We start from the raw sequence: 18,378 nt of genomic DNA on the forward strand, positions 1-18,378 counted from the left end.
GCTGAGTAAAATGTCTTGGCTCTGAGCAGCCAGGACTTCCCGTGCCCACATCCACCTGACCAACTCTCTCTCTAGGGTTCTAACACTTGCTTCTTGTGCGCCCACAGACTGGAGGCACCATGGAGTATAGGACATGAGTGGTAGAAACTAAAGTTCCAGGGCAAGGCAGTAGACTGAGCTTCCTGGGGAGGGCGAGAGGAGACCACGATAGGAGCCCCGACTTCCTGGACAGCTTGTCCCTTGTGCCCAGGAAGCAGTGTCGGGGGCGGGGGAGGGGACAAGAAGATGAGGAGGGAGGAGACAGGCTCCGCAGCGCTCGCGGATAAGAGAGCGCGCTCGCCCGGGGCCCACGTGCGGGCAGCGGGGCGGAGGCGCGGAGGGAAGTGGCTCCGGGGCCCCCAAGCAAAGCCACAGGCACTGCTGCGCGATGGAGCCGACCCCCGTCCCGGGGCTCGGGGACTCGTCCCTGCACCGCTACCTGGACGGCGAGTTCTGGAGCCTCAAGAACGAGCTCAGCACGCTCCTGGGCTGCAGCCCGCTCTTCCGCCACAGGTACCGTGTCGCCGCCGGGCCGGCTGGCCGTGTCCCCTCGGTCACCGCGCGCTCCGGGCGCTCCCGGCCAGGGCGAGGCAGCGCCCCCTCCCCCGTGCAGATGAGGACTCTCCTCCCCAGAGGTGCGGGCCCGCCCACGGCCGCCCACTTAACGCGCCCGCAGGGAGGGTGGCCTCCGCCCGCCCAGCTCCCTCCGCCCAGAGTCGGGGCGCAGGGCTGGGCCCCGCAGCGGCAGGCGAGGTGCTCCCCCGGGACTCGCGGCTGGAGGGTGGGGCTCTGCTCCTGGACCTCAGTTGCTGGAGCGCCCGCCTCTCGCGTCCCACACCGGGTGGTGGGAGAAGGGGCAGACAGACTGGGATGCGGTGGGCGTGGACGGCGGACCACGAGCAGGTGCGCCCGAGCAGGTGCGCGGGAGCCCGCAGGACAGCGTCGGCCCCGTGGTGCCTGCCCGGAAGAGCGCACATTCTCCCGGCACGGGGATGGACTGGCCCTGCACAGGACATATCTGGATGTCCGGGGTGGGGCAGGCTCGCAGAGGCCACCGAAGAGCACGGGGGCGGGGGCGCGGGGTGCCGAGTGCACAGCTGCAATGCAGTGGGGGGACTTTGGTTGTAAGGGGGGCTCAAGTCTAGGTCATTTGAGGCCACGACAGCCCTGAGAAGTGGGCAGAGGGGCTGGTGCTTCTCAAGTTTACACATGGAGAGGAGTACTCAGTGACCAGCCGTCAGGACCAGAACTCAGCATGTGTGTCCCCCTGGGGCTCTTTCTCCTGTGCTCTGCTGGGCAGCTGACCCCTTCGCGGGCAGTCTGGAGAGCCCACCCTTATTTTTGGCTTAAGACTTAATTAATTAAACGCCAGTGTGTTGCAAAGGAGGATTAACTTGTTAGCCCGTGCCCAGTCAGCCCACGTTTAGCTTATCGCTCAAGAATGAGCTGGGCTGAGGCTGAGAGATGCCTTGCCCTTGCAGAAGTCAGGGTTCGTGCCCTGGAAGGGGGTGGATTTAGGGGAGGTGAAAAGTGAAATGTGTAAGACCAAGCTGTGTCCTGGAATGTCTTCCCTGCTTCTCTTTCCCTCTGCTTCATACATAATTCATTTATGTCGTGGTTCTCAAAGTATGGTCCAGGGGCACCCAAGACCGTTTCAGGAGATTCAAAGTTAAAACCAATTTTATAATGATACTAACATGTTATTGGCCTTTTCATTCCCATTCCCCTATATGATATCCCAATAGATTAAATGCAGAATCAGACATGAAAAGTCAGCCTTCTTCTATTAATTCCTCCAATTAAAGGGATTTGTAAAAATGCAGAATAATGCCCACTCTTATCACTAATTTTTTTGGGGGAAGGGTTGGAAAATATAGTTTTCTCATTGAAAATAATGAGTTTATTAGTTATTTTCAAATGATAATATATATTCAAATATTTTGTCATAATTTCTAATATGGTATATCAATAAATATTTGGGGGCCTCAATAATTTTTTTGGGTTTATTTTTTTTCTAGAGCCAATTTAGGTTTACAGCAAAATTAAAAGTATAGAGATTTTCCATATACTGCCTACCCCCACACATGCATAGTCTCCCTCATTATCAACATCACCCACCAGAATGATACATTTTTCTTTTACCAAGATTGAACATCATGATCACCCCAAGTCCCTAGTTACATTAGGGCTCACTCTTGGCACTGTCCATTCTATGGTTTTGGACAAATATACAGTGACATGCATACATCATTATGGTGTATTATACAGAGCATTTTCACTGCCCTAAAGATCTGTGCTTTGCTTATTCATCTTTTCCCACAATTCACCCCTGGCAACCATTGAACTTTTTCCTCTACGGTTTTGCCTTTTCCAGAATATCACATGGCTGGAGTCATACAGTATATAGTCTTTTCAGATTAGCTTCTTTCACTTAGTAATATGCGTTGAAGCTTCCTCTATGCCTTTTTGCGGCCTGATAGCTCCTTTCTTTTTAGTGCCGAATAATATTTCATCGTCTGGATGAGCCACAGTTTATTTCTACGTTCACCTACTGAAGGGCATCTTGGCTGCTTCCGAGTTTTGGCAGTTATGAATAAAGCTACTAGAAACATCTGTGTGCCGGTTTTTGTGTGGAGGCCTTAGTAGTTCTTAAGAGTGCAAAGAGGTCCTTTGAGTTATACTTCTTTCTGCCATAGCCCTGTATCACATCTTAACACAAATCTGTTCCTGTATTTCTCCGTCTTCTGAGTGTAGTTCCTGGGCTGTCATCTCTTTGCCCTTTGCAATTTAGGGAACTGCAGTTTAAAATAGGGAACAGAATTCTAATATTCTAACTGATGACCTGGGCCAAGCAAAAGGTACTTCCTTGTGAATTGCACAACTTGCATAGGCATCGAGGGAGAGGCACACCAGCACGTCGGAAAGCCAGCGGGTAGCTTATTTCCCCTATGCTCACCATCAAGTCATTCTACCTTACTGAGCTGACGTTTGCTCACCCACAGGATGGGGATAGTATCTGTGCTGCTAGGTTAAACAGCTGAGATGAGAAACTGATGAATAGGTGTTCAGTGATGCTGGCTGTGCTGTGACACCAATCCCCCTGCCCTGCCCACCCCCCACAAAAAAACTCACCAAAAAAGCACCAAAAAAGAAAAAAAAAAAAAACCTCCATTATCTTAACACTTTTCCATTCTTTCCAGTGCTTGTTTATTGATTTCATAAATTTGGAGTTGTAACAAGAGGCTAGACTAAATTTCATATCGTTTTCCCCAAGTGATTCAAGATTCTGATACCTATTTGATAGGTCACACTGTACTCTCAGATTTGATCTTATCATGTGTTAGAAGACACTGATCCTGATTTCTTGGTGTTTTAACATTCTGCTGGAATAGAACGCTCCATAGGAGACCAGAAATAAAATTTCTCCATTCACTGGTTCACTGAGGCAATGTTGCATCTCCTGTGACTAGTCTTCCTCCCCAGGCCTTTGAAGTTAAAGTGGGTGTTGTGGGGTGGGGTGGGGTTTGTGGCCACAAGGTTCTGTGAGTGCTGTGTGTGTACAGTGGGAAGTTTGCACAGGGTCAGGCACTCCCACGACATGAGAGGCCACGAAATAGTTTTCTGCCAAAAGAACAAAGATTGTGTAATTTCCGCACACATAATGGCTACCTCCTCAGCTCGGGTTTACTGTGGACACTCTGCTCCCAGGTATGGTGTGAGCACAGTCCAGGTTCCCCTCCTAAGGAATGGCTTGCCTTCTCTCCTAAAGTCTGGCTTACCAGAGTGATTCCACACTTCCATTCTGTTAAAGAGTCCCCCAGGTCCTGGGGATTTTGCCCTGGTTATTGAGGGCCATGTGACAGCACCCTGTTTGATGTGACAGCAGGAGGATTTGGGGAGACTCAGGGTTCCCCACTGGGGTTTGCAGGGAATGCTTAAAAGCAACATCTGAAATGAGACAAGCTTTTAAAATATTTTTGAGTTTTTTTCTTGGCAAACTAGAGCCCTTTCCTAAGGGCCAGGCTGGTGGATTGGTGTGCACATGTAAAGGCATGGCACACATCCTCAAGAAAACAATCTACAAAGCCCATTTGATATGGTTGGTATCCTAAGACCTTCTCCCTGCCCTGCTATGAGGCTCCCCTCCCTGGTTTTGCTGTGCTGGCTCCCATCACCCCTGCTTTCTCTCTACTTCTTTGGCTTTCCTTTATTAGAACAATGCACATTTTCTCCTCCTGATGGTTGATGGTTTTTCCCCTAAATCTTATTCACATATGCAAGTATTCATGAAGACGTTCTTATTGTAAAAAGCCAAATAATATAGAAAACCTTAAGCTTTCCTACATCATCCCCTCCCCAACTACTTTGTTCACTGTAGTAAAATGTACATATGATCAAATTTACCACTTTAATAATTGTTAAGTATACAGCTCTGTGGCATGAAGTACACTCATTTCCTGTGCAACCACCACTATCATCTCCAGAACTTCTTCATTTTCCCAGATAGAAATTCTGTACCCATTAAACAACAGTGCCCCAATCCTCCCTCCCTGCCAGCCCCTGGCAACCACCTATTTCTATTTTCTCTCTCTTGACTGTTCAGGGAAACTCATATAAGTGGAATCATACAATATTTGTTGTTGGCATTTGACTCATTTCACTTAGGGTATTGGCATTGGCATTTGGCTCATTTCACTTAGGGTAATGTTCTCAAGGTCCATCCATGTCATAGTACATGTCAGAATCTCATTTCTTTTTAAGGCTGAATAATGCTGCATTGTGAGGGTATACCACATTTTGTTTTTCCATTCATCCATAGATGGACATTTGATCCCCCAACCACTTTTCATACTTCAGTGTGTTGTAGGGTTTTTTCCTGCTTCTTTTTCTATTTTTCTATGAGTTCATATAGACGTGAACGTTATGTCTTTCTATAAAGAGGATCGTGCTGTTTATTTTATTCTACTGCTTATTCTTTTACAATTTGATTCTTATTTTCGTTGGTGTGATGTATGAACATTCTTTTTTAAAAAACTTAAACAGTTCACAATTTTACTTTCACATTTCATAATACAAATGAAAATTGCTTTTTTTTTTAAGTCCCACTACTCCCCTGCCAAAATTATTCCCTCTTTGAATAGGAAGAGGGAGCAAGTCTTCCTTTTTCATGTAGTTAGAAAACACCCAGAGTCATAGCACTGCGATCTGGTGAAATAGAACAAGTAATATAAAATGGGCATAAATGATTCCCATCTCTCCTAATCTGTCTGGTCGAGTCATTATTGACTGAGTGGGCACCATCACAGGGCAGGCAGGCAGGTGGGAAATCTCATTACAGGGGGCCCTGGCATCATTGGCATGTGGCCTCCCATTGGCAGCCTCATTTCAGGAGCAGGTCCCATCACTGGCATCATTCCAGGAGGAGGAGGGCCCATCTTTGGCATCATGGCAGGGACCCCCATAGGAGGTGCTGGCATCATACATGGCAAGGAGGACCTGGAGACTAGGGGGAGATGGAATCATTGCCCCTGCAGGAGAAGGCACAGAGAATGGAGTAGGAGGTATCTTTCCTTCTCAAAATGCAGTGGTTGTTTTGTCGATCAGGCTCTGAGCCTACTCTTCCATCTATTTCTGGTAGTAATCTTACACATTCTCTTCACGTTTCCCACCACTGCAGTGTGTCTTTCTCATGGATGGAGACTCATGGGTGAGGTGTGTGTCCCAGTAATCACAATAAAGCAGAGAACCAGATTGTTTCACCAGATTCTTATGTTATCGACCTCCATATTCCTAAATAAACATGCTCAAACGGCCACTTCTTGACTCACTATAATAGAAAGGGAAGATTCTCACTATTGCACCACTTTCTTTCCCTAGTCTCTGAATATTAGCATGTCACCATTTTTATTTAAATCAGTATCCAGTGTTCACATTGTTATGACTCTATAAATATTATTACCAGCCATGCCCCTTGACATATCCCATTTCATTACCTTTCTTTTACAACTTTTTATTTTCCTTGGAGATAGCAGTTTCCCCCTTTACTCAATTGCTGTTTTCTATAAACTTATCACTCACTGACCCCACACTTTGGGATAGAACTATTACACTCCTCTCAACCTGGTCAAACCAGTCAGGTAATTGGCAGTTCCCCTTCCATGCCCCCTCCCACCCCCCAAACCCCACAAAGAGCACAATTATCCTGGAGACCTCCTATTGGGGCTTCCATGTGGACTAGCTTTCTTTCTTTCTCTTTCTTTCTTTCTTTCTTTCTTTCTTTCTTTCTTTCTTTCTTTCTTTCTTTGATTTTATTTATTTATTCATGAGAGACCCACAGAGAGAGGGAGAAGTGGGCTCCCTATGGGGAGCCCAATGCAGGACTCAATCCCAGGACCCCGGGATCATGACCTGAGCTGAAGGCAGACGCTCAACCGCTGAGTCACCCAGGCGTCCCTGGACTGGCTTTCTACACCTCTCTTCAGTGTTGAGAATTTTCTCTGCATCTCCTCTGTAGTCAAGTCACTTTTCCCAGGCTTTCTTTCTCGGTTACCCTTTCTGGGGGAATGGAGGTGGCCACAAATTCCTTAATGCTACTCTTGCTGAGAGGTGTGATTGTGTTCTCTCTCCTTGAATCTGGGTGGCTTTGTGACTGCTTTGGCCAACAGGATATGGCTGTAGTTACAGTGTGCCAGTTTCAGGACTCAGCTCTGAAGAGACTGGTACCTTTCATTTCCTGTCTCCTGACATCTGGAGCTACCACGTAAAAAGGTCTACTAGCCTGTAGCTGCCAGGTTGTGAGGATACCCAAACTAGTCCATGGAGAGAGGCTGCAGAGAGAGAGATAAAGAATTGCCAACCCATTCCCAACTGCTCTAGCTCCCAGCTGTGAAGTCATCTGAGCTGGGATCCCAGACATTGTGAGGGAGAGACAAGCCATCCCTACTTGTTCCTGTGTGTCCAAATTCCTGATATAAAGCATAATGAGAATATTAATGCATTGCTATTTTAAGCCGCTAGGTTTTGGGGTACATTGTTACACAACTATGGATAACCAGAATAGTCTTAGATTTAATAGCTTCCTGAGAAAGAATACGAGAGAATTATATTTTTGGGATTAAAAAAAAAAGATTTTATTTACTCGTGAGAGACACAGAGGGAAAGGCAGAGACACAGGCAGAGGGAGAAGCAGGCTCCCTGTCTGTGGGGAGCTCCATGCGGGACTCGATCCCAGGGCCCTGGGATCACACTCTAAACCGAAGGCAGACACTCAACCACTGAGCCACCCAGGTGCCCCTGTTCCTTTTTTTAATAGCGCCTGTTGTTTTCTGTTGTAAAATCTCTTATTTTTTGAGATGTTCTTTTCTGTTCTCTGCTTTGTTTCCTTTGCCTCTCCCCTCCCCCCTTTTTTTTTTTTTTGGATTTGTACTTTTGACTTCTCTCTTTTGTGTTAGAGGCTTTCCTTAAATGTCTAATTCACCTTGGGCATTTGCTCATAATAGGAGCAAAGTAAATAAGTAAAATGCTGATTATAAACAGGCAGGGGTGTCAGCCACAAGCTTCCCTCATCCTAAGGATAGTCTTTTCAGTGGCAGATCAGTTTAACTGTTTTTAGACTGAGTTAATTTCTCCAGAGATGACTCTTTGGGTTTCCCGAGGAATGGTGGGTGGTGAATGAAGGACAGGCAGGTCCTAATCCTGGCTGCCAGAAGTGATCGTGAGCAGTGCTCCTCCCTATGTGACTTTAGGCTGATTAGAAAACACTCCTCTCCCAAGACGTTTGACTTCCATTTGCTGGAAAATACTTGCTAACTCTGATTTTGTTACAACAAGTCACTTTATGGTCATCTGCTGGGAAGTTGTCAAAGCTGCCCATGATATGCAGGCCATCTGTGAGGTTTGGTTAAGCCCTGTGTATTGGTAAGTGGGGCCTGAGGCTGAGGGGTCTCCCTCTGGCCTCTCTGTTTTTGGTGTGGGGCCTCTCTGTTGCCCTCATTCTCCTGACAGTGAACCCCCAGGCTTTGATGGGCTTGGGCAGGGACTTGGAGCCATCAGAGGTGCCTAGAGCCTCCAATTCCCAAGTCTTAGTGGAGTTCTGTTGCACTAGCTGGTTGGCTTCTCAGCCTTATAAACCTACCATTATCTGTTCTGCTAAGTCAGCTACCTGTGCACTTGCATGTTCACTTTCTACCTGCCAATATGTTACTACTATTGCTTGTCTGCTGTTAGTTTCTCTCCAGTTCTTGACTGGCCCATATGGATAGTCACTCTTGTTTTAGTTGTAGAGAGGAATATGCAGCTTGCATTGGCTCTAGGCATGGAGGCTGGAATTCAGGCTCATGGGAGATGCTGCCAGGAATCCCAGGCTCTGCTCTCTTCACATCCAGACAGGTCCTGTCCCCCTTGTGGCCATCAGAGCTTTGGGCTCAGCAGCCAAGTGGGAAGAGAGGGTCTCACTTGGCATCCAGCCTGGCCCAGGCCACCCTCACCAGCCAGCTGGTTGCTGCCATTGGCTTTCCTTGAAGTAGGCACCGGGGCATGGGACCATCAATGAGAACCATGTGGTTGGTGGAGCAAATGGGAGACTGCTAAAGAAAAAGTGGGGTGATAGGGCTCAGAGAAGGGGAAATGCATGCCAGCCAGACTAAGGTGCTAGGCACCCATTGTTGGCTTTTCCCTTAGTCTCTGGATGGTTGTAGGGATTGAAGAATGTCATGGAAGAGGCCCTGGGAAGCCACGACTCTGCCTTAAATGAGAAGTTGAGCTTCCCTCTCCTTGTTGGCATGATTTTGATCTGAAGATGAGCAGTATCTTGGCTTTTCTGGGTAGGAACTTGCTGACTGATTGCAAAAGCAAATGTTATACGTGCATGGGACCAATGTTTGTGTAAAGATATTAGGGCATATGGGCATTTATTCCTCACTGCTTCAGGAGGAACTGTCGAAATTTCTGAGGATTCCTGAGCCCAGTTTCTAACTGAACCCATTCTTACTGTGTTGTGAGATCTCTGAACTGCGAGCTGCTCTCAGAGCACCTTCCCATAGTCCGGGGAGCAGTTCAATCCCAGCAATGACCCCGAGCCTAAGAGGATAATGGACTATGGCTGCCCACCACTTTGGTCTGTCCAGCCTCTGTCCCCTTCTCTCTCTGCAAAGCTGTTGAGATTCTCCTGCAACCTCCTAATAGGGTGCATATTTATTTTTTATTTTTTATTCACCTTGTGTTGTGCCGAGTTATGATAGTATCTCTGGTCTTTTTAAGTTCACTTCTCTCCATCACTAACTTAAAATGTCAAAGTTGACAGCATTTATTCTCTGTCCTCTCTCCATAAATAACACTTTGCCAGTGAATTGAATCCAGGAGATGAGAAAAGGTCTTACATGATTATGACTGTGGACAAGTGATGACATTTGAGCCAAGCAACGGCCTCTGATTACTTGTCTTTCTGTTCATTTTTTTAAAAAAGATTTTATTTATTTATTCATAAGAGACACAGAGAGAGGCAGAGACATGAGGCAGAGGGAGAAGCAGGCTCCATGCAGGGAGCCGGACATGGGACTCGATCCTGGGTCACCCAGGATCACACCCTGGGCTGAAGGCGGCGCTAAACCGCTGAGCCACCCGGGCTGCCCTTGTCTCTCTGTTCTTAACGATGACTTTATGGACCATGTGGAAACCTCTGGTTATTTAGACACTATCTGTGGGCTTACTGAGAGGGCTGTGGACTCCCAGCGTCCCCGCCTTCCCACGTGCTCCCCCCACTGCTCCCTGGCTGCCATGGGTGAGTACTGACTTAACCTCTTCTTAACCCTTCATGAATCTCAGGCCTTGATGTCTCAGTTGTAATTAGCCCCTGAGGGAATCTCGGTGTCTACCTTCCCAGTTCCCATTTACTTGTAAATGGACAGGAGTGGCCAGGAGGCTTTCAGGGTCTAGCAGGGGCCCCTGGCTCCTGTGCATATTGCTTGACCCACTGAGGGTGCATCCTACATAGTTGAATGGGTGCTTGTTGAAGATGAGAGATTTCCACTCTAGATCCCTGCAACCTGTGTGTACTGGTGTTCTATCAAAAACACCCTTTGGTTGACCAACAGGAAACACGAGGCCTGGCTTGATTGCAGAATCCACCATTCCATGGGCAATGCATGGCCTTAGGAGAGAGCCAAGGCCTGGTTATATCTGTAGACCACAGTTCTAGGCTCCTCCAGTTAAACTGAGTTAAGTGGCACCGCACACTAATTTCTGTTTCTCAGCTAACCTCTCTTGTGCTATTTCAGCTTCATGCATGCTAAAAATATAACCCTCTATGTTTGAAGTATCAAGTCTCATTTCTACGCCAGATGCTGTCCTGGAGGTTGGGATCACCACGATAGCCTGGGTCTTTCAGGAATCACCCCTTTGGCTGAGTGGATGTTAGAACCCTCAGAATCCTGGGGTTGGGTCAGGGTGGTGGGTGGGGAGGAAGAGTCAGCAGCAGTGTCTGCCACACATACCTTTACCTAGTGAGGAAGCCTGTCTGAATTTGTTGAAAGTTTGTATTTTTGTCTTGGGAGATTTTATCTGTTTCTGTCCTCTGCTCATCTGGCCACATTTCTCCCTCTGCTTCCTAGTCTCTTCCACCCTTTCTCCTTACATCCCCTCCCTGCTCCATCCCTCCTGAGGACTTCTCCCTGCCACAGACACCCCACTTCTCAGTGGATTGTGCAGAGAGACCAAGTGCTTGCTCCTCTGCCTTCTCATAACCCCTGCAGCACCAAGTAAGGGTAAACACCCTTACTTGAATAGTAAAATAGTAAACCAGAATAGTAAAATAGAAACTGGAAGCTTTCTATTCCAGAAAACAACTATGCCATCCCTGGGGAGGCAACAACAGGCTCTGGCCTCCTGAGGGCTAATGATAATGTGTGGCATTTTATTGTATCACATTGTTTGGGGACCCTCCATCTACCCTTGTGTCTTCTAGGCTAGAGTCTGAGCTCCTGTGGGGTAGGAACAGGCCTGACTTGTTTTGAGTTCCTTGTGTTTAGGGTGGCGGGGATGATTGATGCAAGCTGGGGAAGGAAGGCAGAAAGAGAGGACTGAGAGGTTCAGTCACTGCCTGGCAAGCCAAGGATGTGGTGTGTGGATTAGAAGTTCCTCCTGTCAGGGATTCCTGATGGCTTTTGTCTCTGACTGAGAGGATCTTTTCTTCCTCTTCCTTCCTTTCTCTCGATCTTCATGCCTTCCTCAAGCTACTTGCCTAGACTTTGCCAATCAGAAGTAAGTGTACATCTCTGTGGTTGAGTGAACTTCGCAGCTACAATTAAAACCGCAGTGCTTAGAAAACCCTCCCTTAGTATTTTGTGTCACCCTTGTAGGTTCAGAGCCCATAGTCTTTGACAGTTACCACAGGATGATTCAATGGTTTCTGTTTCCACTCAGGGTTAGGTCATCCAGGCTGTGCAGGGGCTCACAGGGGTGGGCGGAGGCTCTGGAGGTGGGAGGTCAGGTTGTGAGGTAGCTGTGGTATTTGCTAGAAGACGAGGGTTTCTCTGCTCACTGCCTCAGGGGATCTGTTCTTCACCACCTCCTTTCATTTGTGTGAGTGCTTGGCAGCCAGGTTGTACCTCACTTTCTAATGAAGATGAGCATTTTGATTTTTGCCATTTTCAACAAGAAGAGATTGATATGATAGGGGGAGTTTATCCTGGGCCTAGCTGGAGATGTCTCCTAAAGCAAAATTATAAAAGGGACCAGGATGATGATACAGGTTACTGAAGCAGAGCCATGCTGGGAAACCAGAGTTGATTTTCAAGTTCTTGTCCGAATTCATTCAAGCAACATGGTTGCTGCCTAGAATCACATGATGGTCCAAGACTGGGCACCATGGATATTTCTTATCAGGAAGGCATTCAAATTTGGTGTATGAAGATGCACTTTCTATTACACCCAAACTGATTTTGAGAAAAAAAAATACACAAACCACTTCTTTAAAGTGGTTTTTTATTGGTTGGGTTTTTAAAAGGTTTTTCAAAAAATGCAAAAGAACTTTTTTGTTGTTGATACTGTTGCCTTCTTTCTTATCTCTTTTCAAAATGGACTTTTAATTTTGGAATAATTTTCAATTTACAAAAAAAAACTGTGAAGATAACACAGAGAGTTCCCAAAAACCCATAACCTCTGTCTGGACATGAGAGAAATACCAGATAAGCCAAACTGAGGGATATTCAACAGAATACATGACCAATGCTTTTCAAAAGTGTTGAGGTGATGAAAAACATGGGAAGATTGAGGAACTGTCACAAATCAGAGGATGCTAAAAAATCATATCAACAGGGGGATCCCTGGGTGGCTCAGTGGTTTAGCACCTGCCTTTGGCCCAGGGCACGATCCTGGAGTCCTGGGATCGAGTCCCATGTCAGGCTCCCGGCATAGAGCTTGCTTCTCCCTCCTCCTGTATCTCTGTCTCTCTCTCTCTCTGTCTATGATAAATAAATAAATAAATCTTTAAAAAAAATCATGTCAAAAAAACGCAGTGTGGCATCTTGGATGGGATTCTGGAATGGAAACAGGACACTGGTGGAAGAAGTACAAAAATTCGAATGAAGTCTAGATTTTAGGGAATAGTAATGAACCAATGCTGCTTTCTTAGTTTTGACAAACGCGCCAGGGTTATGTAAGAAGTTAACAATATGGGGAAACTTGCTTAGGGGTATATGGGAACTCTCCCAGAGGAACCACTGTTCTGGTTTTTTTCCTACTATGTTTTAATTTTGTCACTTTTAGAATTTAATGTATGTGAAATCACACAGTATGTTCACTCAGCATATTTTTGGTGGTATGCTAATTCAATTTAATCTTCTATAGCAGTGAAAATGAATGATTTACAGCTACGGTAGACACCAAAGATGAATCTTATTAGCCGTGTTGAGCAAAAGAAGTGGGACACAAAAGAATACATAAGGTCTAATCCCAGTTCTTAAATATTCAAAAGCAGTCAAAAATAATTTACAGAGTTCCAAGTCATGAGAGCAGCTAGCAGTGGGCAGGAGAGAGGGAGTAATGATTGATAGGGAGACTCTGTGTGCTGAGATTCTGGAGAAGGGTGACTCTGTGTGCTGGAGATGTAATGTGATTCTCCTTGACTTGGGTAGGGATTGTACAGGTGTGTTTTCCTTGTGAGAATTCATTAGGCTATAATTTTATGAATTGTGCCTTGTTCTTGGTATATTACATTTTTATTAAAGTGTGTAAAAGTAAGATACTAGTTCATGCCCATCAGTTGTGTGTGTGTAGGCATGACTACACAAGGTATTGTCATACAATATTGTATTATCTATTGATAATCTATATCTATTGATTTTGATATCTATTGATAATAGATAATCAATAATCTATTGATAATACAATGTGTATTATCTATTGATAAGTAACAGATTACCTCAAAATTTAGCATCATAAACGGTAATGTGTATTATCTCACCTGGTTTCTGTGGGTCAGGAATTTCAGAGCATCTTAGATAGGTGGCTCTGGGTCTGTCATGAGGTTGCAGGTAGGATGTTGTTGGTCAGGTCTGAAGTCATATAAAGGCTTAACTGTGGCTGAAAGATTCACTCTCAACATGGTCCACCCACATGGCTGTTGGCAGGAGGCCTCAGTTTCTCCCTGTGTGGACCTCTTGATAAAGTTACTTGGGTGTCCTCATATCATGGCTGCTGGTTTCCTGAAGAGCAAGTGATTCAAGAGAGCTCAGCATAATGTTTTCTAGGTTTAATAGATGTCATGTATGTGTATCACTAGTACATTCATTATTATTGCTAAGCAGTATTCTTTTCCATGACTAAACAGGTTTCTTTCTCTGTTCTCTTAGTGATGGATACTTGGGCTGTTTCCAGTTTGGGACTATAATGAATAAAGGTGATATGAACCTTCTACTATAAGAATTTTGTGAGCATTTGGTTTCTCTTCGGTAAATATCTAGGAGTATAATTGTTAAATCATAAAGTTAGGTATATGTTTAATTTATGAGAAATTGACTGACAGACCTTTCCCCAAAATGATTGATCATTATATATGTTCGCAACAAATTATGGGAGTTTTGGTTGCTCTACATTCTTGTTAACATATTATTTTGCTATTAAAATTTTTTTTTTAGCCATTCAGGTGGGTATATGGTGGTATCTCATTGTGGTTTTCATTTCCATCTCCATGGTGACTAGTGTCACTGAGCACTTTTTTTGTGTGTGCTTATTGGCCATTTGTATATCTTCTTTTGTGAAATGTTTGTTCACATCTTTTGAGAGGACATCTATTTGTGTGTATGTGTGTGTGTGTGTGTGTGTGCATATGTGTGTGTGTCATTCACGCATATAGTTTTGTGTAGCCACCAACACAATCAGGACATGGAACTCTTCCATCACCACGGAAACTTCCTAGGTTTCTCCATTAGAGTCAGATTCTCCCCATTACTCTACCCACTGGTGACCACCGATGTATTCTTCATTGCTATAATTTGTCATTTTGAGAATGTCATAAAGTTGGCACCATATGTGATTTTTTGAAATTCACTTTTTTCCTACTCAACACAAAATCTTTGAGATCTCTTCAAGTGGTTGTGTGTACCAGTAGTTCACTCCTTTTTATTACTCAGTAGCACATTGTATGGCTATACCACACTTTGTCCCTAGTTGAGGGACATTTGGATTCTTTCTAGTTTTTGGCAACTGCAAATAAAGTTGCTATAAACATTCATGTATAAGTGTTCATGTAAGCAGAGAATTTAATTTCTCTTGGGTAAATACCTGGGAGGGGGATTGCTGAGTTATATAAATCTATCTTTAATTTCAAAAGATGCTGTCAAACTCCTCCAGAGTGTCCATACCATTTTTTATTCCCACCACCAACAAAGGAGCAGTCCAATTGCTCAGCATCCTCCTAAACACTTGATATTGTCAGTATTATTTCCTTTAGCTATTCTAGTAGGTGTTATGATTAGATTTTTATTTTTTATTTATTTTTATTTTGTAGTTAGTACCTTGTAGTTTGGTCTTGATTACACATGTGAGACTTCTCAGAGAGGTGTTTTACTCATGCTGGATGTCTACACCTCATATCTCGAATCTTATAGATTGGAGATAGATTTGAGAAGAGAGAAAAATTATATATGTTAAAATACCAAAAAAACATTGTTTATGATTTCTACCCCATTGTTATACAAATAGCATCTGAGATGGCCTATTAAAATTGTTAAATGTGGAGGTTGATATTTAAAGATAGAAAACACGCAGATATTCATGTTGTGTAAGGGTTTAGAGAACTCGGGGAAGTGGGGAGTGTTCCTAAAATCCTGATTTTTTTTCCCCATTGTAGAGATTGTTACCTTTTTTATTGAAAAGTGTTAAGAATTTACTTATCCTTATTAAGCTAATCAGGTGCTCAAGCTTTCAGGAAGTTTCTAAGACTTCTTCACCTAGCTTTAATTTTTTTGTTGCATGAATACTTTATGGTGGCAGATCAATGAAGAACAATTGCCATCTAGTGGTCACTTTAAATGTACAATTTAAAATATCTAAAAACGATAATATTTTTAAAAAGTCTTTTTAAAAGGTATTTTAATATGTTTCAGAAGTTGGAACACATAAAAAGGTAAAGTACTATTTTCCATTTGCCACATTTCCCCCACGTCTGCCCCTCATATGCAAAAAGTAAACACTGTTAGTAGTTTATGGTGTGTCCCAGAAGAGAATAAAAAAATAGCAACAACATATACGCAAGCAAATATATAGTCTTCTTCCCCATCCCTCCCTCACTTTGAATACAGAATTTCTTTAACTTGGGTATTTATCAGTAACCCAGTTTTTCTTGAGTTCTATTTTATAGTTTTCTAATACTTTCTCAGTTCCTTTGGCCAGTGTGTGTATCATTGTGCATTCACTGTCCTCACCTCATCTTGCAGTAAGTAGGTCTTATTTTTCTGCATAAATTAATGTAAAATAATTATTCAGACTTGAGTCCTATGTGATGCTTTGTATCAGTATGAGCACGAAGCTTAATTTAATGTGAGATAGATGTGAATTAAAATTTTAAAGTAGATTAATAACAACCATTTTATCGAAAAGTTGCTGGAATGGAAACATGAAGAAAATAGCTAATAACTTATGTTTTAGAATCTTGTCTGTATAACACACTTCATGGCATTCCCATAGGCTCTACTACCTACTCTTCATAGTGTGAAATGTCTCTTGATCCACATTTTTCTTTTTTGACTACAGAATTCGGTAATTAATAAATACTAGCTTATTAAAAAAGAGGATATATAGTTTGTATTACTCTATAACCTATATATGCTCCTTACATGTGTGAGGACATCCAAAGAATAAGTTTCTAGAAGTGGAATTGCTAAGTCAAAAGGTTGGTTCATTTGTAATTTTGGTAGATACTGTCTAATTGCTGTATGTATAAATTGGTACAATTTATATACTCCATTCCCATCTCCCCCCACCAGGCTAGTGCATAAAAGTATCTACTCTTCAAAACTTTGCCAACATGGTGTGTCATCATACTATCTGGATTTGTTCATGTAATAGGTAAAAATTGATATTTCAGTGTATCTTTACTTTGTGCTTCTTTTATCGCATATGACAGCAGAAATTTAAAATATATTTGTGAAAATAAATAAATAAAAATGTATTTGTGATATTTGTATCTCTTATTATGTGGACCATCTGTTCAAATCACTTGCCTACTTGTTGGTCTGTTTTTAATAAATTATAGGAGCTCTCTAATTAGGGAAATTGGCTTCTTTGCAACGACATCAGTAATAAATATTTTGTTCCATTTTGTCATTTGTCTTTTGGCTAGTCTTATTGTTTTGTCATGCAAAAGTTTTTGCTATTATGAAGTTACATTTATCATGATTTTCTTTATGGCTTCTAAATATTATAAACAGTTTTTTGCAATATGATTATAAAGCAGTTCATGTTTTATTTTAATACTTTGTGGTTTTATTTCTCCCACATATGCAAATCATTGATCTACTTGGAATTTATTCTAGATGTGGTGTGAAATAGGAATCTAACTATTTTTTTTCTCCCTGTTGGCTACCCCACTGGAACATCTCAATGTCTTGTTTTTTCTAATAATTTGATGTCCTTCCTTTGTCTTTACATATATTAAATTTCCATAATAAGCATTTACTTCTGTTTCTTGACATTCTATTTTTTTAAAAAAAGGTTTGTTTGTTTGTTTATTTATTAATTTATTTATCTATCTATCTATCAGAGAGAGAGAGAGAGAGAGAGAGAGCAGGGACAGAGAGAGAATCCTGAAGCAAACTCCCTACTGAGCGCAGAGCCTGATGTGGGGCTTGAACTCAGGACCCTGAGATCATAACCTGAGCCAAAATGAAGAGTCCACTGCTCAACCAGCTGAACCACTCAGGCACTCCTCTTAATTTTCTAGTTTGTTCATTGGCCTGTCTGCCTATTTTGCATTAATTTAATTACTCATCTTATCTGATAGAGATCATAGCTCTGCATTTTTAGAGTTTTTTTCTGGGTATTTTTACTTTCTTTTAAGTACAAACTTCAAATCCTTTATTAGCATTTTTAAAATTTAGATCATATTGGATGTATAAATTAACTTAGGAAGAAGTTATTTCTTTACGGTATTGTCTTCCTATTAAAACATACAGTGGAGTGGGCCTGGGTGGCTCAGTTAGTTAAGCAACTGATTTTGGCTCAGATCATGATCCCAGGATTCTGGGATGGAGCCCCAAGTCAGATTCAGGCTCTCTGCTCAGCGAGGAGTCTGCTTCTCCCTTTCCCTCTGCTCCTTCCCCCAACTCATGCTATCTCTCTCTCTCTCAAATAAATAAATAAAATCTTTTAAAAAACCCACATGGTACATATTTCTGTTTGTTCAAGTCTTTTCTTGTGTTCTTTAGGAGTGTTTTACAGTTTTATTCATATAAGTGCATCTAAAAGGTTTATTCTTAAGTATATTTTTCTTTTATTTTATAACTTTTGCAAGTGGAATCTTTTCTTCCATGTATTTTCAAACTGATTGTTTACATATCCATATAAAAGCTACTGACTTTCATTAATTATGTTTCCTGTCAAACTCTTCTTGTTTTCAGTAATTTTAGTTAGTTGTCTTGAGGGTTCTAGGTATACAGTCATATTGTATCAGTTAGCTATGATGCAAAATGTGGTGCTTCAAAACAATAAGCATTTATTATTGATAATGAGTTTGTAGGTGGCTGAGAGGTTCTTCTGATCTTGGCTGGGCTCATTGATGAAGTCAGCTGTGGATAGGCAGCTCTTTTGATCTTGACCAGGCTCCTCCAATTTGGGCCTTGCCTG

General features: G+C 43.0%; 1 protein-coding gene across 4 annotated transcripts in view; it reads left to right on the top strand.

Annotated features, from left to right (window-relative positions):
- The first annotated feature begins 301 nt into the window (after positions 1–301).
- The window catches only part of ACOXL (acyl-CoA oxidase like), a 348,079-nt gene continuing 330,002 nt past the window's right edge, over positions 302–18,378 (top strand). For 3 of the 4 annotated variants that reach the window (XM_038561423.1, XM_038561424.1, XM_038561426.1), the window contains exon 1: positions 304–552. In XM_038561423.1, coding sequence (XP_038417351.1) covers positions 428–552 — 125 coding nt within the window. In that variant the 5' untranslated portion in view covers positions 304–427. Of the gene's footprint in view, positions 553–18,378 lie in introns of all 4 variants that reach the window. The other variant, XM_038561425.1, reaches the window with a different exon arrangement.

Source organism: Canis lupus, chromosome 17 (assembly GCF_011100685.1).
Source record: "Canis lupus familiaris isolate Mischka breed German Shepherd chromosome 17, alternate assembly UU_Cfam_GSD_1.0, whole genome shotgun sequence".
Taxonomy (NCBI): Eukaryota; Metazoa; Chordata; class Mammalia; order Carnivora; family Canidae; genus Canis; species Canis lupus.